This window comes from Eptesicus fuscus, chromosome 4 (assembly GCF_027574615.1).
Source record: "Eptesicus fuscus isolate TK198812 chromosome 4, DD_ASM_mEF_20220401, whole genome shotgun sequence".
Classification (NCBI taxonomy): Eukaryota; Metazoa; Chordata; class Mammalia; order Chiroptera; family Vespertilionidae; genus Eptesicus; species Eptesicus fuscus.
The window spans coordinates 27,053,180-27,074,078 of record NC_072476.1 but is presented as its reverse complement, the minus strand read 5'-3'; the positions used below and the strand labels follow the sequence as shown (position 1 = coordinate 27,074,078).

General features: G+C 41.9%; 1 protein-coding gene across 3 annotated transcripts in view; it reads left to right on the top strand.

Annotated features, from left to right (window-relative positions):
* GALNT17 (polypeptide N-acetylgalactosaminyltransferase 17) overlaps positions 1-20,899 on the top strand; it is a 410,474-nt gene that overhangs the window by 8,425 nt on the left and 381,150 nt on the right. For 2 of the 3 annotated variants that reach the window (XM_054714818.1, XM_054714817.1), the window contains exon 2: positions 4,883-4,930. The exons of the other annotated variant lie outside the window; for it this stretch is intronic. In XM_054714818.1, coding sequence (XP_054570793.1) covers positions 4,883-4,930 — 48 coding nt within the window. The remainder of the gene's footprint in view (positions 1-4,882; positions 4,931-20,899) is intronic. 3 annotated transcript variants of the gene reach the window in all.

The window sequence follows — 20,899 nt, the reverse complement described above, 5'->3', positions numbered from 1 at the left end:
TTTCTCTAGCTCCAGTGGCTCCATCCTTCCATGTTAGCCTGGACAGCCCGTCCCATGGTGAGCCTGGCAGGAGTTTCCTTGCCAGCTCCTCCAGGGTCCTCACCTCTATGTCCTCTCCTCCATCCACACAGTGATGCTCTAATGAGCTTAGGAAAATGGCCCAGGGACAGGCAGGTTTCTTGTTAGATTCCTATGTAACTCTGCACATGACTTTTGGCTTCCTATCATCCTCTGAGGAAGTTATTCCAGAAGAAGGCCCACTTCATGGCAGGGGTTGGCGCCTGGACGATGCACGCTCTGCAGGCTTAGTGGGGCCCGGCTAGTCCAGCACCTGATGATAGGTCTCACTTTCTGTCCCCCATGCCTTCCCCAGCCAAAGAGAAGTGGGTAGGCGGGAGGGTTCTGTGGGAGGCCCTGGTGATGAGAACAGAGTCATTGTCTCGCCAAAGCAAGCTTTGTCCCAGCAGTGGCTGCTGCAACCACCACGTGGGTCTGCCTTCTGAGGCTACTGCCAGGCCTCTGGGTCCTCCTGCCCTTTCTGGATTCATCCCTCATGTCATGTTGCAGGGCTGGACCTGCCTCCTCAGCAGCTGCTGAGGGACCAGAAGATGGAATCCAGAAGTTCAGGGGAGCCAACTCCCGTGGGTTAGCCTTTGACCAGGAGTAATAGCTACAAAAAAGCAGATAAATTGTCACATCCCCCAAACAGGAGACCCCCCTCCTCCCTCTCCCCCTTTCCTCCCTCATTCCCTCTGTTGTTCCCTTTCTCCCTCCTTTCCCGAGGCCTGTAATACTTTTAGAAAAAATGCAGGACTCACTTGGTTGAAAGACCATCCTCTGCCTTCATTATTGCTCCTCACAGGTCTTTAGACTGTTCTGACATGTGGATGACAATCGGCTTAGCCACTGATAGAGAAGTTTTTGCTTTTAATAATGTTCCTGTCATTGCTGAGCCTCAGCCTTGCATGCATGAGTAATAAACCTCTGCCGTAATTACAGGCGGCCGCATCCAGGCACCGGCACATGAGCGTGCTGACAGTTAATAGGGAGCAGGGTTCCACAAGGGCCTCCTTCCATCCCGGTCTCAGATACAATGGCTAATTGTGTGATTAGTGTTCACCGAGGGGTGTATAATGGTTATGCATGGCTTGTTAGGCGCTGTCCCTTCCTGGTTGTAAAAGTACTAACTAAATGGTCAGGAAACCGGGGTTCCAGTTCTACTCTGTTTCTGACCAAAGCTCATGCATGTAAAAATGAGAGCTACATGACTTCAGGGTCCGTTAACTATCAGATTATGAATAATATGCCTCTATCCATCTTATTAAAACCTCATGCATTGTCCAAGGACCAGGTTCTGAAGCCCTTTATTCCCTGAAACCTTCCCTGGCCACCTTGTCAGAATTAATTGTTCCTTCTCTGAACTTTAGACTGTACTTTGCATGGGTCTCCTTTTAGCCTTTGTTGATCTGTGCCTTGCATTATAAGAATTGTTTACATAGTCGGACCCAATAGTTTGCAAGAGAGTAGATTTTATTCATTTTTTAAAAATCCCTCTATAGGTCATTTAGGAATTAATTCACCAGCAGGTAACTTTTTCTCACTTAACAAGCCCAGAAGTAGTGGTAGGATTGACCCAGAGTCATGAGGTCATTATGATGACATTATAATATCATTTCTCTTGATCTGTTCTTCATGGTTACAAGAAGGCTGCTGTAGTTCCAGTCATTGCATCCTTATACAGCATAGGAATTATTACCGGTATACCACTGGCCATATCTCCTCCTATTGTTTAATCAGGAAAGAAAATCTTTTCCAGAAGTGTCCCTGGGCGGGCTTCCATGTGTGGTTGAGAAAATAGACACCTGACCAACCTTTAAGAAAATAGCTGCTTTCCAGAGAAAGTAAGTGTGGTGGAGGCCAAAGAGAAGAGAAGAAATAGTATTTGCATTGGGAATGTACATCTTCTCTACACCCCCATTACATTTTTAATGAATATTAAAATGAAGCAAGATTCTGCTACAAGGAATTGAATTAACTGGGATATTCAATTCCGTGGGCATTCTGGTTAAGTTGGATTTGACTTGAAGACATCTCATAGAGTGAAACTGCCATGAATATAACCATATTTTGTCAATGATACATGCACATTCATTACATCTCTGAAGTTGAGATCCATTTTATGATCAATGGTGTGTCATATTTTAGTTAGTAGCATTTTTTCCTTTATGGGTACATAAAAATGGTACAACATACAGTGGTAGACATTGTAGATTCAATGAAATACAATACATGATATTTGTACACATACATGTATACCACAGTTTATTATACATAGTGTTTGTATTGAGCAAGTGTTTCATGGTCCTTAATTCTACATGAGACCTACTTATACTATTATACCCATTTTATACTATAAAAAAGCCTTGTTTTCTACCTTCAAGGAAGTTCAAACTAAATTTCTATCTGCCTAAACAACCCTGGGCCTGTGGCACAGATCAGAGTGGTGAACAGCATGAGAAGAAGGGTGCCAAGGGGCTTACCCTCTGAACACAAAGGAACCACACTGGCCATCTGTATTAGCTATGTGTTGATATGAGGAAGCTGAAACTCTGAGCAATAAATAAGGTGTCCAGAGACATGGTTGGATAATTACAATTACTGTTGCATGACAATAAGCTTTTATTTATTTAAATGCAAGTGCCTGTCATTGAGCTTTAGCTTGCCCAGGCATCCATTTCATAGACATCCATCATGAATAAACATATTGACAACTGCACAACTAGATAAAGAGCCAGGCAGCCCCCCATCAAGTTCCTCTTTTGGAAAGCTCTAGGTGACCAGATAACTGACCTCCTGAGTGGCCCTGCTTTTCCTTTCCTGCACTGTAATTCCCAATTTTATGTTTTAAACTCACCAATAAGGAATGAATTTACAGAACCCTGGGCACCCCATCCTTGATCCCAATAAAGACAGAGCCCCAGGCCTACTCTCTTGTCTCCCTGTCTGACCTTGCTATGTGGCCTGGGCTGTGTACCCTTCAGGACTTGTGAGTAATGACCTTGGTTTTTCAAAGTTCCCTTCTAGCACTCATAATAAGAACTCTAAGGGCCAGTCCAGGCTCAGCATTGGCTTTGATCAGGGAAATGTCTGTGGGGGCTGCAGCTAGTAGGAGGGGCTCAGTGAGAGCTCCTAGGCATTTCTGGCTGACAGCATCACTATCCTTAGACTGATACTGACCCAAAACAGGCACCCACCAGCTGCCTCTCTGGGTCTTCCTTTGTGAAGTTGGTACTCGCTGACTGCTGGGAGAGGGTCTCAGTCCTAACCAGCATCGGCAGCTGGTCTGGGATTTGGAGAGGGGCACACATGGGGATGCAGTGACAGGATGGTGGCAGGGAACCTCCCTTCCCTCATGTTTAGCAGTTACTAGTGTGTAAAGTTGTAAAGCTGTTCATTCCGGGCCTCTAAATTATGCTGTGTGAGCTTTAAATCCAGCCCATAATTAGAACAAAATATGAGAAAAGTGAAATTGATATTAAGTTAATTAAAAGACTTTGCTTATATTTACAAGGAAATTAGCACAACAGGAGTGCTGACAAGAGCACATTGTTAATTTCTTCTTCATTTGGGCAACTCTCAGGAGGCCTTAGGCAAGCTTTGTTCTTGGCTTCAGCCCTGTGCCCTCCCTACAATCAGATATGCGTAGTTTTGGTATCATGCTAGATTTAATTGGGTATGATCCAGTATAAGCTTGTAATGGTCCTATTTTCAATGGATACCAAGCCTTACATAGGAACCACACCATCCACCTGAGAGTTCAAGCCGAGAAGTGTGTGCAGGGGGCTTCAGGGGTTATATCAACACATAGCTAATGCAGATGGCCAGTGTGGTTCCTTTGTGTTCACAGGATAACCCCTTTGGCACCCTTTCCCTCATGCTGTTCACCATTCTGATCTGTGCCACAGACCCAGGGTTGATTGCGCACTGTAGAAATTTAGTTTGAACTTCCTTGAAGGTAGAGGGCAAGGCTTTTTTATGGTATCATTTATACCAGATCAGATTCTGGATTAGGGAGGCTGACATCAGGCAATATAGAGCTACCCTTCTCTCTAGTTGGGGTGGCAGAGGCAACACGGTATTCATCGTGGATTTTTCTTCTTTGGCACAGAGATAATCTTTAGTCTGCCCCACAGTTAGGTGTGGCTATGTGATATGACTGACTTCTGGGCAGTGGAAGATGGGTGAAGTGATGTTTGTCATTGTCAGGCCTGGCCCACATAAACCTCTGTGGGGTCTTCCATACCTTTACCGTTACCTTTACCTTTCTGTGGTGGTCTTGGAGTCCACCACTTGGTGGCATACAAAATGACCCTTAGTCCCTGAATGACTGCATGGAGCAGAGCACTGCCCTTCTTAGCTCTGTCTTGATGTCTCTGTGCATTAGACCATCATGCTAAGCCATTGAGATCTTGGAGCTTATCTGTTATGGCAGCGAGTGTTAATTATCCTGACTAATTTGATGAGGCAGGGTTAGAACACTTGTCTACCTAAGTAACAGGCCTGTCTATCTACTGTAGGTTTCTGTCCTTGATTAAGATGATCAGCAGATACTGAGTGAACGAAACAATAAGTGAGGTTGGGTAAGGTAGTTAGATTGAAAGCCCACTGGTTCCAGACCAGCTTTTCTCTCTGCTCTACTGTTGGCTTTAAGAAAATAGTCTTATGTCCCAGTATTCCATTGTTCTATTTACAGAATGATGGAATGCTTGTAATCATACCCTATTTATGCTCCATGTTGGAGATGAGAGTTAAGTATTGAAACATAGCTAAGTTGTTTGCAATTATAAACCACTAAATAATATATGCATTGCTTTTACTACAGTTTCCGCTGATGGGAATGGCATTTTTCAAGATGAGACAAACCGAAAAGGTTAGTTTAAGAATTAGCAATTAAAAAAAAATCATGATCTTTGCTGCCACTGCATTTTAAATCATGCAAACATTTATGTTTGTGCCAAAGTCGCACAGTTTCCTTTAGAGCAATTACTGAAATGCATTCACAAGATAAAAATGTAGTTCGGGAAGAATATTTAAGAGCTCTTTAATGATGTTAAAACTTTGCTAATTTGCAAGTTGTTCTAAAATCCACTTCAGTCTTGCTTCCTGCCTCCCCCTCTTCCAGCCGTTGAACTGATTCCAAGAGATTTGAAGAAAGGGGCTGAGAATACTATTAAAACACACAAATCTTATGAAATAACTTTTTAAGAGCTTCTCTCTCCCCCTTCATTAGCTGAAGGTGAACACTCAGGAAGATATAAGAACCCTTGGGCTGTGTTTACTTGAACAGAGCAGTTTGGGAGAAAACAAAAGCTAAACATCAGGTACTAATGGGTGGTTTGAATTAAACTCTTGTCTGTTGCTACTCCAGTAGCCTTTACACATAGAACCTGGGGAGGAGTAGGCTGCTCTCATTTCTTCTCCTCGTCCTCCTCACTCAGATCTCCACTTGGCATCACTGCAGCCAGTGAAAGGCTTGCAGTCCCTCCAGCATCACTACTCTGTGGGTGCTTCAGCTCCCTCTTCAGGGCTCTGAGAACCCCAGGCTGCTGGGGATCCAGATCTGTCCTTCCTCTTCTCCACAAGAAAGGACCAGTGTTAATGATGCACGTTTTCATTAGAGTGTACGTTCATGGGTATCTCTCAGGGATGGTTGGGTTGTAAGCCTAATCTTCGTTAGAGAAAGTTCCATAGCATTGAATTCCAGACAAGAGCCAGAGACTGCAGCCCTGGTCTGCTGCCAGAGAGATTCCCCCTCACCAGCTGACCTCCAGGGAGTGCCAAACAGTGGACTGAGGGTGGGCTTTCACGTTAGAGACAGGGAATCTCAAACTTCCTTTGACTACTTAAAGCCAAGCCACAGCTTGGGTTTGGGGCAGCTCGCATAACATTGCTGAACTCCCGTTTACCCATCTGGAAGACGTCAGCTGCTCTTATGAGTATGATAAAGACTGTGCAAGATGATATTTTAGAATACTTTGAAGTGTGCCTGTAAATAATAAAAGAATGCTGATAAATGGTTTTATTAATTAATACTATAGCAGTGGTAGACAGAATCATTACTGCTCCTTGAAACAAGACCTTTAATCCCCCTGCCTACCCCTCCAGGACTCAGTTTTCTCCCTGGTGAAATCTAGACAAGATCTAAAGCATTTTCAACTTCTGTAATTTTCTAGATCAGATAGGTAGAGTCGACGATTGAAAGAGTGTCTTTTCCTATAAATAATGGCTGGCTAAGACTGGTCAGATTTGCATCTTTTGGCAGCAATAAAATGTTCAATCTAAAGGAATGAGAAATGATTTTCCTGGGCGTGGTGGTTTAAAAACATATCTGTAAATTCTTTGACACTATTCCCAGCAAAAGGTAGAGTTTAATTCCCCATTGATTATTATGGGCTGGCCTTAATGACTTGCTTCTGGTGGATAGAATTCAATGGAAATGATGTTGCCTGACTTCCGAGGCTGGATCATAAAGGGGGATGGGGTCTGGAGAGGTGCATCTTTGAAGGTTTGAGCCACCAAGTCAGAAGTCAGGCGAGAGAGAGAGAGAGAGAGAGAGAGAGAGAGAGGAGAGAGAGAGAGAGAGAAAAGCTCTCTAGCTAAATATATAGATAGATGTGTCCAAGAAGTCTCAGTTGTTCCAGCTCCCAGCTGTTTCTGTCTTCCCAGTGCAGGTCCCAGACATGTGAGCAAGTGAGCTTCAGTCCACCCCACCCACCACTGCCCTGGAGCCTCTTCAGCTGGTGCCAAGTGGTGCAGAGAGGAGCTGTCCCCACCCGAAGCCCTGCCCAAATTGCAGATTCATGAGCTAAAGAAATGTAGTTGTTCTTTAAGCCACTAACTTTTGGGGTGGTTTGTTATATAGCAGTAAGTTACTGGAATACTAGGCCGGTATCCCTGTGTTTATTACTAAGGCGGTGGTTTTCCTCCTAACCATAAGAAATGGATTCCTGATGATAATGATGATGATAACAGTGCTAATAGTAACAAATATAACAATAGCAAACATTTATTGTGCACTTCCTTAAAGTACCCAGCACTGTGCTAAAGACTTTATATGGGTGTAAAAGTGAGCAATGAGTATTTTTTTCCAAGTCTTGGGTTTATACACCACCGATAGGCTATGGATAATAGCCTAACTATTGCAGAGGGGTTTAGGTTGGCCAAGGACTTGAGGTGTCTTTTAACTGAGTGTCTGCCTTGGACCCCTGTGCACTGGACCCCTGTGCACTGCTCTGTGTGTAGGTGGGAGAAAGAAGGGTGTCTGGCCTGCGATGGCTCCCTCCCATGAGGCATCACTTAGCTAACATACAACATCCTGTCCAGGCTCATGGGCCCTTGAACCAAAGTTTCCGACCTGGCACTGTTCCAGGTCCCTTAGCAGACATAAGGGCACATCTGACAGAACCTGCTTCTACAGGAGACAAATGATCATCTACCTTTTGTGGAATCTGGAGGATTTGGTGCTTCTCCCAAGAATACACACGGCAAAGCTACAGAGCACCTGTTCTCCAGAAGTTTAAACAAATACTGCAGACTTCTTTGATTCTAGTTAAGTACTTTGGGAAATAGGGGGCTTGTCAGAATTATGGTTTTATAACAGAGGAAATGAATCAACATCTCACTTCTCCCACAGTGAGAACATTTTTTTATTTCAGTGTTAACTTGGACACAGGCACAGAGCCTACAGCTTTCACACTTACTGGAGACCACAGGATGCACTAGGCAGTGGTCGGCAAACTGCGGCTCGCGAGCCACATGCGGCTCTTTGGCCCCTTGCATGTGGCTCTTCCACCAAATACCACATGCGGGCACACACATACAGTGCGATCGAAACTTCGTGGCCCATGTGCAGAAGTCGGTTTTCGGCTCTCGAAAGAAATTTCAATCGTTGTACTGTTGATATTTGGCTCTGTTCACTAATGAGTTTGCCAACCACTGCACTCGGCCAGTGGTTCCTGTGCCTGAGGCCAGTTCCCAGATCTTTCATCCTGAAGGTTCCCATTTTGCAGATGCAGGGTGGGGCTTGACTTGGAAATCCTTCCCTTCAAAGGCTCAGTGGGGGATTTTGGTGAGCAGCTGGGAGCCACTGGGATGATTGACACCTGTGCTTTGAAGTACTTCTTCATCCTTTCCTCCTGGCAGAAGCTTTCCAGCCCTCATACCTCTGAACTACTTCTTGAGGGCAGATATCACCCTTAGTTTCAACGTCTTCATCTGCAAAAATATTGTTGGTTTCAGGGTTAGATGAAACCTGTTGGGAGGATTAGATGAGTTTATTCATGTGGGATGTATGATATAGTTCTGGCTTCATGTAAACCTTTTGCTCCCTCCATCTTCTCCGCTCCTCACTCCTCCCCTCCCCTTCCTGTCCTCACTTGATTAACTTTATCACCAGTGTTTGACTCTTTAATTTCAAGGTTTAAAAATGTACCTTCAAAACGGATCATCTTTCTTTTCTCACCGTGGTAAGAACACTTAGCATGAGATCTGCCCTCTTGATCAAGAGGTGTTGTTGTGGCTCTTGCTTTTCTGGCCCAGGCTGTTGGCACCCCCTTTGGGGCTTATGTTGCCTCCTGTTCTGCCTACACCATGCCTTCATCTCGTGCCATCTGCGGTGTCTTTTGTTTGGTAAGCTGGATCTGGAGGAATATATTTTGGTCTGTTCATTGTGAGTACAGTTTTTACCTTTTAATGTAAAACCTGCTTCTCTGGTGTTTCCTAAATCAGTTTAATGTGCTATTAGTCTGCTGGTTTTACAGGCCTGTACCTCAGTCTTTCCTCTAACACCAATGCCTATCCATGGCTCGCCCCTGGGAACTCCCATCTCCTCCGCCCTGTTTCCCCTGCTGCCTCTTCCCAGTGTGGCTCTGTCCTGCAGGACCCGGGGATCGACTCTGAAATTGTTCCTGCTTCCAAGATCTGCTCTTTTTAAGTCTGGGCTGCATGAGATCCTCAGTTTTAAGAAGGCAACTTTGTGATGCAGTGTGCAGAAATCTTCTACATTTTTCCAAAATTTATATGGTTGTTTGGCCCACACCTCGTTGCATACCTTTCTTTTCCTAGCTTTTTTTGTGGAGTCATTCTAAAGCATTCAACTTGGTTTTCACTGCAACAGTAATCCTCTTTCTTTTCTCACTCATAATGTCATCAATTTATGTAATTTAATAGAATTACGTAATTATAGTAACAAGCACAGCTGGCATGAAGAGGAAAAAAAGCCAGCGAACTGTTGGCAGGTATACAACTCAACTGGTGAGAGCAGAACCAGGCAGACCAGATAGGAGGGGTGCCTGCCAGCTGAGCTGACAGCGTGCCTGCGGCTGTCTTCCTTCTGGTTGACAGAGGTGATGGAGAGTGGCAGTCAGTCTGGTGCATCAGTTAAGAGTGTCTGTTGTATTAAATTTGCATGTTCATCGTGATAAACTGGGAAAACGGGGGAAATAGAAATGAGAAAGCAAAAGAAGAAAGGTTTATAATTCTACAGCATTAAAATAACAAGCATTTTGCTTTTGTTCTGTAAACATTTTTACATCTTTAAGATCATACTCATATATAAACGTTTGTATCCTGTGCTTTCTGCTAATATAAACATTTTCCCATTTACTGAACACCTTATGGACATTAATTTTAGTTGTTGAATGCTATTTTTATGCAATGGTTTTACCATAGTCACTGTCTCACTTCACTATAGACAGAGATGTAGATTGCTTTGAAATATTTATTCTGTTGTGTTTTTTTTTGTGTGTGTCAGTTTATTTTGTTAGATTCCACATTTAAGTGAGATTATATGGTATTTGTCTTTCTCTGACTGTCTTATTTCACTTAGCATAATAATCTCCAGGTCTATCCATGCTCTCAAAAAAGGTAAGATTTCCTTCTGTGTTTTTTTTTTTCTTTTACAGCCTAGTAGTATTCCATTGTGTAAATATACCACAGCCTTTTTATTCACTCATCTACTACCGGGCATTTGGGCTGTTTTCAGATCTTGGCTATTATAAATGACTACAGGCACGGTGCATGAAAATTCATGCACTGGAGGGGGGGTGTCCCTCAGCCTGGCCTGCCCCCTCTCACAGCCTGGGAGCCCTCAGGAGCAGAAGGTGACGTGGAGATCAGGGGAAGGCAACGCCCCCATCACACCTTTGCTGCTGCCACTGCCGGCAGCGCAAGCCTTGGCTGGCCCTGGTTACCTGAGCCTCAGGTGGCCTTGTGCAGCTGGGCAGCCACCATCCAAGGCTTGCCTGCGCCTCGGGTCGGCCCTGGGAGGCTGGGGGGCTGAGGGGACTGGGGGGACTCTGGAGGCAGGTGCATGGAGTGGCCGGGCCCACCTGGTGGCTGGTCCAGCCTTGCCACATGCCTGCCGCCCGGCGAGGCTGAGGGGACTGGGCGCTGCCATCTTGTGGCTGTGGGCGCTGCCATCTTTGAGGGCATGACAGTCAATTAGCATATTCCCTCCTTATTGGCTGTGGGTGCCGTCATCTTTGAGATGGCGTGAGGGTCAATTAGCATATTCATTCTTTATCAGATAGGATGCTTCTGTGAACATAGGGGTGCATATATTCTTTTGAATTGGTGTTTCAGAATTCTTAGGATATATTCCCAGAAGTGAAATTGAGCAAAATATATAAACAGAGGCATGGATATATGGAACAGATCGACAGCTGTCAGAGGGGAGGGGTGGGGATGCTAGAAGAAAGAAAGTGAAGGGATTATCCAAAGAACATATATGCATAACCCATGAACACAGAAAACAGTGTGGTTATGGCCAAAGGGAACGGGGCTTGGGGGCTGGGAGGAGGTGGGCAAATGGTGTGAAAATGGGGGGACATCTGTAATAGTGTCAACAATAAAAATAAGGATATTGCAGGGAAAAAATATAAAAAATATTTATTCTAAATAATGGTGTGATGAACATCTTTATATGTAAACCTTTAAATCCATTATCAAATAGAAATAGTCTAATGGGTAATTTATTAGGCCAAAAGGTATGGGCTTTTTAAAGGCTCTTTGCTATATTTTGCCAAACTGGTTTCCATTAGGTTTGTATCAGTTTATAATTTCACCAACAATGCATGAAAGTCCCTGTGTTGCCTTGTCCTCTTTCACAATGAATAGGTAATTTGTAAAACCTTGTTAATTTGCTAAATAATCACGTATTCCTGTTTTAGCTGCATTTTCTCGATTGGTAGTAAGACTGAATATTTTTCCAAATGTTATTTATTTGCATTTGCATTTTTAGTCCTGATTTAAATGTAAAGTTCTGATTTAGCTATTAAAAACATAATTTTTCTGTTGATTAATTCAATTGTTCATTTGCATGCATTTTTTTTATGTGGTGAAGAAATTATCTGTGTTCAGTGTTTATTACAAATATGCTTTCCAAATGCATTGCTTACCTTCTAGTGTTGGTAATGTTTTTGGATGGAGTGTATAGGTTTTACATTTTCATAGAGCATTTAATCTTAAAAAGTTTTTCTCATTCAGTGTTTGAAAAAATATTCATATATTTTTTCTGACTTTAAAAATGAAATTGAATTTTTAGCATATAGCTAAACATATACATGGGAATTATAATTAGGAATTATTCTTGGGAGTTGAGGATCTAACTTGATATTTTTCATTTATTTTAGTTTTGTCTGCCCCATTACTTGAGTAATGCTGCTTTCTCACTGACTCATGACCCTCCTTTTCATGCCCTCAATTGTTATATGCAAAAAGAACAATAATGTTTCTAAGGTGTCTGTTCTGCTCTGATGTTATATCTATACTTGAATCATTGCCATGTTGTGTTAATTATGTAATCATATTAGTCCTCATCATTTCTATTCTTCTATTTTTTTTTCTTTTTAAAGATGCTATGCATCTTTCTGGTCACAAGGTCCACATTCTGGAATTCTTAATTTTGTCTTTCAAAGACAAGTAACATTCCAAAAGGAAAGGTACATAGATGATAGATTTTCAGAGGCTTTGTTTTGTATTTTTCTTTTGCCTTTACACATATATGCTTTGGCTAACTATAAAATTTCTTTGTCAGAATCTTTCCCCCAAAAGCTATGACATTATATTATGACATTTAGTGTTGCAGTGCATAAGTTGAGTCTGTCTGCCCATCCATCCATCCTTCCATCCATCCATCCATCCATCCATCCATCCATCCATCCATCCATCCAGGACTAGCTATGTAATTTGTGAGGTCTGATAAAAAACAAAAATGTGACTCTCCTTGTTCAACAATTAGCAACAATGTCAAGATGGTGACAGCAGATCATTAAATTAAGTTCAGGGCCCTTCTAAGCCACAGGGCTCTGTGTGACTGCACGATATCGCCTGTGAAGTTGGCCCTGCACTCATTCATTTCCTGGACACTTATTGAACACCTACTATGTGTTGTGTGTTTTAAAGGAAAGAACCCTCAAGATAGAGTCCTGTGAAGGACACCAGTGAGCCAGACGTGGCATTATCAGTACTTGACGGAGGTGTGCACAGTATGCTGTGCGTGCACAGAGGAGAGAGAACTCCACCAGACCAAGCTGCTTCTGGAGGAGATGATGCTTGTACTGATGTCCTAAACCAGTGGTCAGCAAACTGTGGCTTGCGAGCCACATGTGGCTCTTTGGCCCCTTGAGTGTGGCTCTTCCACAAAATACCACGTGCGGGCGCGCATGTACAGTGAGATTGAAACTTCGTGGCCCATGCACAGAAGTCGGTTTTTGGCTCTCAAAAGAAATTTCAATCGTTGTACTGTTGATATTTGGCTCTGTTGACTAATGAGTTTGCCGACCACTGTGGTAAACCTTTTGCTCTGAGTGGCACAGGGAGACTTTGAGCTCAACATAGTGACATGCTTTCAAAAGATCATCCATGATGTTGTAGGCGACATGGGTGAAAGGAAGAGTGGAAGCAGTTAGGAGCTATTGCAATCATCTAGACAAGAAAAGATGGAAACAATGGCATGGACCTGTTTGGAATAGTGGAGGTTGTGAGACGTGATCAGGTCTTGAATATATTTTGAAGACGGCACTGTGATGGTCTATGGATGAAATAGATATAGGGTAGGAGAGAAAGAGAGCCATTGACTCACGTTTTTATCTAACCAACTAGAAGAGTTGTTATTCACTGAGACGAGATGGAGAAGACCTATAGGGGAGCAGGTTTGGGAGGAGATGTAACATCTAACTATGGACACATTGAGTTTGAAATGCTTACTCAGTATCCAGTGGAGATGTCGATTAGACAGATGAATGTGCAATTATGGATTTGAGTTTGATCTAACAGCAGGAAGAGGTGGGAGGGAAGAGGCTTTGCCAAGGAGATTGTTGGAGAAGACAAAAAAGATACGGTCAATAAAATGTTCTTGGTGACTGATTGGATACGGGGAAGAAGGAAACAGATTTAGAAAATGGAACTCACCAGCTTTTAAGGTCCTTCCCTCCCTCATTCATTAGCCAAATAGGGGCTCTGGAATATGGAGTCATTTCTCCTCTTTTCTTTTCTTTTCTTTTCTTTTCTTTTCTTTTCTTTTCTTTTCTTTTCTTTTCTTTTCTTTTCTTTTCTTTTTAAAAGAGTCTTGGAGCTATTTCTTCTAGTTTAGATTCCTGTGGGAGATGCTGAAGGTAATTTCTTGGTATTTATTTATGATGAAGAGAGAATTATGCCACTTAAGTATTGAATTATTAATGATTTAGGAGGAAATGATTTCTTTCAGAAACACCAAATCTGAAGGCCCATTAGCTATAAGCCAAGTAGTAAATTACCTCTTTCAGCAACAGGCCTAAGAGTTGATGCGCATGGAAAGGGGAGGCTGTGGTGACCTTCTGTGGGTTGAATTTGGACAGTCCTGATGTTGGAAGCAAGTGCAGGATTGATTTGCTTATGATGCTGAGCATATTTTAGAAACCCATCTTTGCTCATAGAATCCATTACTATGGGATTAATCCATCACTAGGGAGAACACTGGTCACTCAGTGGAAAATCAGTAGATTTGGAACTGAAACAGCACTTTCAAGATGCAAGAAAACTGGATGGGACCCAGGCCATTCAGATCCAACCTTAGGGGATAGTTCTTCTGATTTCTGGCCGACCATTCCCAGGGTGGCAGTAAATTATGCAGGATAAAATGTGCATACTTGTCTTCTTTCAAAAGTAAGAGAAATATTTGCAGAGAAGGGAAGTAGTGGGGAAGTGCACTTAAGTAGGACTTGCCACGTGTGGTATTCTGTCTCCAGCTTGAAACTCAATGCGGGGACAGGGATGACAGAGAAAACACATATTAAACTACCGAGTAACCTGGTGAGTGTGAGTGTGGGTGTGACAAAGTATTTATTTTATCATCATCTCAGTCACTCACTTTCAAAAAAGAGGTTAAGTGATCTAAGGACATTTGCTGTGTTTTGAAATGGAATTAAACCCGCCTTTATTTTCAGTGAGTGATCTAAATACCGTATAACTCATTTATAATTGAATAAAAATGTGGTGGCTCTTTACAGATTTTGAAGGCATTCTCTCCAAAAAGGCTGTTTTGTTTTCTCTTTTTGAAATAAACATGAATTAGCATACGAAATGAGGAGGCTGTGAAAGGAATCAAAATTAACTGGAAAGGGATTTCACACTTTGAATGCATTACACATTCCTATTAGGAGAGATAGGGAGAAACGGGGAATCAGTTCAAAGAGAAGCTGAGGCTCATAAAAGAGTGGCCTACTTCAAGAAGATGAATATTTAAAGTAAGAAAAGCTTGAAAAATAATTCACTTTCCACTGATGGACCACAGCTCAAGACGACAGGGGAGCCTAACAGAAAGACAGGCCTTTCTGGGATTGGCAAGGGCTGGGCGGGCAGGGTGCTGGGGAGCACAGAGGTGCTGGGAGGAAGCCTAAGCTTGGAGTCTGAAGGTCTGGGTTTGAGGTGTGGTAGTCCTAATTAGTTTTTTTTGAAATATATGCGTTTGTTTCCACCCTTAAAACTCTTTTCCTTGCCCCACAGTGGTGACTCAAGTGTTGACTTATGAACCAGGAGGTCATGGTTGCAGGCTCAATCCCCAAGTGGGGGGTATGCAGGAGGCAGCTGATCAATGATTCTCTCTCTCATCATTGATATTTCTCTCCCTCTCTCTCTCTTCCTTCCTCTCTGAAATCAATAAAAATATATTAAGAAAACCCACGATTTTCCTTTGTATTGCAAATGAAATTTGCTTGAGTTGACTTGAATGTTGAACTTAAGCCTGTTTAATTTTTCTAGGTGTACAGTGAACCAGAAATTGAGGCATTGAGGCTGAGCTAGATGTTTAGAGTGGGTGGGATGAGTATGGGGAGTGATCGCCTCTGGAAGTGACAGGCAACCCTCCTCAACTAGCTGTGCTGCAAAGACTCCAGTGAGGGGTGCTCTCCTTCCCCACCTGAAACTCTCCTTACCTCCTGTGTGTGGGTCCTCTGGAGAAGGGGTCACGTATCACGCGATAAATACCTGTTCAGGGAGCAGCGGGCGACGTTTCTTCCTTCTGAAGAGTGTCCTTTGCAGACTGGTACCGACTTCATAGTTGCAGCACAGTGTGCCCATCCATCGATTTTCCTTTTGCGAGTGAAGATGTGGGTGCTCAGTGTGGGTGCCTGATGGAGCTCAAGTAAAGTTCTCTGTTTACCTGGCAAATGACTCAGAATTTCTTCGTGAATTAAATGGAAATAATGCCCAAAAGATTTGCTCATGAATCTCAATTTTTAAAATACTTACACTTTTTAAAAGTTCTTAAAGTAGCTTTATGAAGTATAATTAATGTACTATAAACTGCGCATGCTTAAAGGGTACAGTTTGGTAAGTTTTTGACATATGCATGCACCAGTGAAACCATCATCATAATAAAGAAGATAAACAGCCCTACCTGGTTTGGCTCAGTGGATAGAGCATCGGCCTGCAGACCCCAGAGTCCCAGGTTTGATTCTGGTCAATGGCACGTACCTTGGTTGCAGACTCCTCCCCAGCCTGGGCCCTGGTCAGGGTGTGTGGAGGAGGCAACCATTTGATGTGTTTCTCTCACATTGATATTTCTCTCAGTCTTTCCTTCTCTCTTCCACTGTCTCTAAAATCAATGGAAAAATATCCTTTGGTGAGGATTAAAAAAGAAGAAGAAGAAGATAAATATACTCATCACCAAAAGTGCCCTGTGCCCCTGTGTAACACTGCCCTCCTGCCCCTCCCACCTGCCTTTCCCTAGGCAACCCCGACCTGCCTCTGTCACTGTCGATTAGTTTGCATCTTTCCCGAGTTTTACCTGAAGGGGATGATATATAGTGTGTGTGCTTTTTTGGCTGACTTCTTTCACTCAGCATAATTGTTTTGAGACTCATCCATGTTGTAGTTTATATCAATAATTCATTCCTTTTTATTGCTGAGTATATTCCATTATATGGTTAGAACACAATTTGTTTATCCATTTTTCTTGTTGATGGACATTTGGGTTGTTTCCAAATTTTGGCTATTCCAAATAAGACTGCTCTGAACATTCCTGTATAAGTCTTTGTATGGACAGGCTTTTCTTTCTTGCAGGTAAATACTTAGATGCAGAATGGAGAGATCACATAGTAGGTGTATATTTAACTTTTAAAGAAATAGACTGTTTTCCATTTTATATTCCTACCATCAGGGTGTGAAAGTTCCTGCTCCTCCAGATCCTTGTCTCCACGTTTCAATTTTAACCATTTTGATGTGTGTAGTGGTATCTCTCTGTAGTTTTAATTTGCATTTCCCTAATGACTAATTTTATTGATCATTTTTGTGTGTGCTTATTTGCCATCTGTATATCTTGTTTTAAGTTTCACTTTAAACCTTTGCCCATATTTTGTATTTATATTTTCTTTTTATTACTGAGTTTTGAGAGTCCTTTATATTCTGGATATAAGTACCTTATCAGATATGTGATCACAAATATTTTCTCCCAGTCTGTGGCTTATGGTTTCATTCTTCTAATGATGTCTTTTGAAGAGAAGTTTTAAGTTTTGATGATGTCCAGCTTTATCATTTCATTCTATGTATCATGCTTTTGGTAGCATATCTAAAAAAATCTTTCCATAACCCATTATCACAAAGGTTTTCTTCCATGTTTTACTTTATAAGTTTCCTGATTTTAAGTTTTACATTTAGGTCTCTGATCCATTCTGAGTTAAATTTTTTTATATGATGCAAGTTATGGATTGAAGCATATTAAAAATTATATATGAATGTCCAATTGTTCCAGCATCATTTGTTGAGAAGAATATCCTTTCTTCAATAATTGTTTTTGTACATCAGTCAAAAATCATTTGTCCATATGTGTGTGGGTCTATGTCTGACTCTCTATTGTGTTCCGCTGCTGTGCTTGTCTGTATTTACAACAATACCACACTGCCTTGATGACTGTAGTTTATATTTATAAAAAGTCTTGAAATCGGTAGTGTGAATCCTCTAACTTAATACTTATTTTTCAAAAGTTGTTTTGGCTGCAATAGGTCCCTTACAGTCAGTTTCTGCAAATGGGGGTAAGCTCCACTTGGCCACCTTTTAAATTTATTGTTGAATTTGATTTGTTAAAATTATGTGTAGAATTACTGTATCTATTAACTGGTAACAACCAGCACTTTTGCTGGGCCTGTGTGAATCTCTGGCACTTTTAGCTCTGATTACTTTGGGTGGTTCTTTCCCCAGCCTCGGGTCCTTTTTTAAATATATATTTTTATTAATGATATCAGAGAGAAAGGGAGAGGTAGAGAGGGAGGGAAGGGAGAGAGGGAGAGAGAGAGAGAGAGAGAGAGAGAGAGAGAGAGAGAGAGAGAGAGAGAGAGAGAGAGAGAGAAGCTTCAGTGATGAGAGAGAATCATTGATTGGCTGACTCCTGCAAACCCCACACTGGGGATTTAGCCTGCCACCCGGGCATGTGCCCCAACCGGGAATTGAACCATGACCTCCTGGTTCATAGGTTGACACTCATCCACTGAGCCATGCCAGCTGGGCGTCGGGTCATTTCTTCACACTAATGTGTTTTGTTCAGCTGATGGGTACAGAGGGGCCTCTGCAGAACTCTAGGATTCTCGGTCTGTGCAGCTCTCTCCTCCCAGTGCTCTGTCCTGTGAATTCTAGCTGCCTTGGTCTCCCTGGACCCTCATCTCTGTCCCTGCAACTCAGGAAGGCTGCTGGCTTTCATCTGGGCTCCTGTTTCCTTCTCTTCGGTCTGGAAACTCTCTCAAGGTGGTGGCTCACCTCATTGGTGTGCTGTCTCTCAGGGATCACCATGCTTCGTTGCCTGATATCCAGTGTCTTAAATCATATCTTTTGACTATTTTGTCTGTTATTTTAGTGATTTCAGGTGGGAAAGTAAATTTGGTCCCCGTTCCCCCATCTGGATTGGAAGTAGAAGTCATTTACTTGGGTTTTACACAGTTTTTATTTATTTATTTTTTTATGTTGTTTGGTGTACTTTTTAGATGGGCTCTTGCTCTAGCCAGGCCATCTGACCTTTTGTGTGGGAGTGCGAATTTTGTCCATCCAGAAACCCCTTCCTTTGCCTTGGATTTATAACACTTGGTCTTAACTTCTGCCATTTTAAAAAATTGTGTTTCTTCCCCACTTGACTGGAGTCTCCCTGAGGATTGTGGCTGAGTCTCATTTACATCTTTTCCTGAGAGTAAATGTTTGTTTATAGTATAATGAATGAGTGAATGAATGAAAGTGAGTGAAATATTCCATTTCCATAAAAATATATAGCATGCTCTTTTCCCCTCCTCCCTCAAAGAAGTAGATGAAAAGAGCATATGTTCTGTTTAAAGGCTGAAGCTTCATTTGAAATGTAGCTTATTTTGAATTTTGAGCGTGTTTGTGTGCATGCATGCATGGAATAATGACAGGGTGCTTGCTTGGTTTTTTTAACATTGGTTAAGGGATGGCTAATTGGGAGTTAAAGTGCCTCCAAAATAATTAATGGGCTATGATAAATTTCTCTCCAGATGATACAGGTCCGAGACCATATGATCCTGAGCTCTGCTTTTTAAATGAAAATTTATTAAACAGACGCCATCATGCTTTATAGCTATTTAAACTAATCTGTGCTGTTTAATTTTTTTACTTTTATTGCTAAATCAGACAGAGGTAGAATTGCCCAAATACATGATTAATAGGCAGCTTCTGTGGGAATTTTCTGCCCTTAGGGATCTAGTGAGTTTGAGGGAGGAACAGCAGAAGAGCAAAAATTTAGCAGAAAAGGTGTCTCTGTGAGTAATTATTTTAGAAAGGGAACTTATATCTCACCAGAAATGAATTGTTAGACATTTTTGATTTCCAATTACTTGCAAGTTACTGATTTGGGGAGGTGAACTTACTCATTATCCTTGCCGTGTACTTTGCTTAATTCTCTGTGATTTGTGCTTGTAGCTATCACAGAATGCAAAATGTAAAATGAATGCAGACTCAGTTTTTAATCAATTTGAACAATTTGGAAACTTGCATCTCACTGTAATGGAATTTGCTGTGGGGTGCCAAAGGATTTTTTGATTCTGAGGTTTTTGTGCTAGTTCTTTGGCTCTATTTGAAAAAGATTCTGGGACATTGCCCAAGACAACTGGGAATTGCTCATTACTATATTGGAAATCCACACGAGGTGGTTGAATGTGGAAGCGCAGCTGCTTATGTTGTAAATTATTCCTAGAGTTGTGGCTGGGCTTGGTGATGGCTTTTCTTTAACTAGTTTTTGTGATCACGTTTGTAAAGGGATGTGCAATATTGTGAAGAATGTGGAGTTATGGGAGTTTTACAGCTAGATCAACTTCAACAAAAGTTTCTAGAGTATTTTCCTTAACTATTTTTGATTTTTCATTTGGTTTAGATTTGTTTTCTAGCAAGATCTGATCCCCTTCCCCTCCCCAGCTGTTGAGGTTACCTGCGTGTGCTAACTTAAGAATGATTTTACGTAAGTGAATTGAGGACTCAGTAGGAGAAAACCACACAGGACAGAAGAAAACAGGATATAGGAAGAATTTTGGAAGAGAGCAAAGAAGTAAAAAAGAGAGGTGAAGGTGTATGTATTCATCAGAACTACTAATGAAGTTAGTGAGGTTTAGGAATGGATTCTGAGATTCTGAAATAATCATTTACTGTCTCTAATGTCATCTAAGATGCTTGATTATCCCCCAAAGCAATGGATAGATACCATTTTGGCCTGCTCTTTGGTACTGAGGACTCCATAGGGGCTAAGCCCTCTAGTGTGAACACATATGTCACTGTACTTCAAATTGCACAATGCCTTGTACATAATAGTAGCTTAATAAATGTTAAGCTGAATAATAAAAGTCCCTTAGCTTTGAAATTGTACTCAAACTTCATGATATTTTAAATAAACAGAGTAACCTTAGAGATAGGCATTTAGGGTGTCTTTGAAATGTCCTTTTACTTCCTATTTGGTTTGAAATGAGGATGTTGTGTCCTACAGGCAAGGAGAAAAGGGCTTATGGAGGAACTGACAATAGGTAAAGGAAAACCAGGAGAAGAAGATGGGGCCAGGAAAAGAGCAGATGCTAGACTAGGATTTGGGTTTTGTGGAGCTACAAAGCAACTATATATTTCTTGGTATCATGACTATGATTGTTTTGATTTAAGAGATTAGAAGTCTTATTCTTCTATCATGACACAATACATGTGTAGCTGCTGGACAGTATAATGCCCATTGCAGGAGAACCTGGGAGGGTTCTATACTATTAGCCAGATGTTTCTATGAGCCTCAGATGTAGTAGTACATGTGGGACCCTCTGAAACATCTGGGCTTTGCAGAATAATTCTGGATGTGGACTTTGGAGTCCCCAACCCAATTGGTTAGAAATAGGAT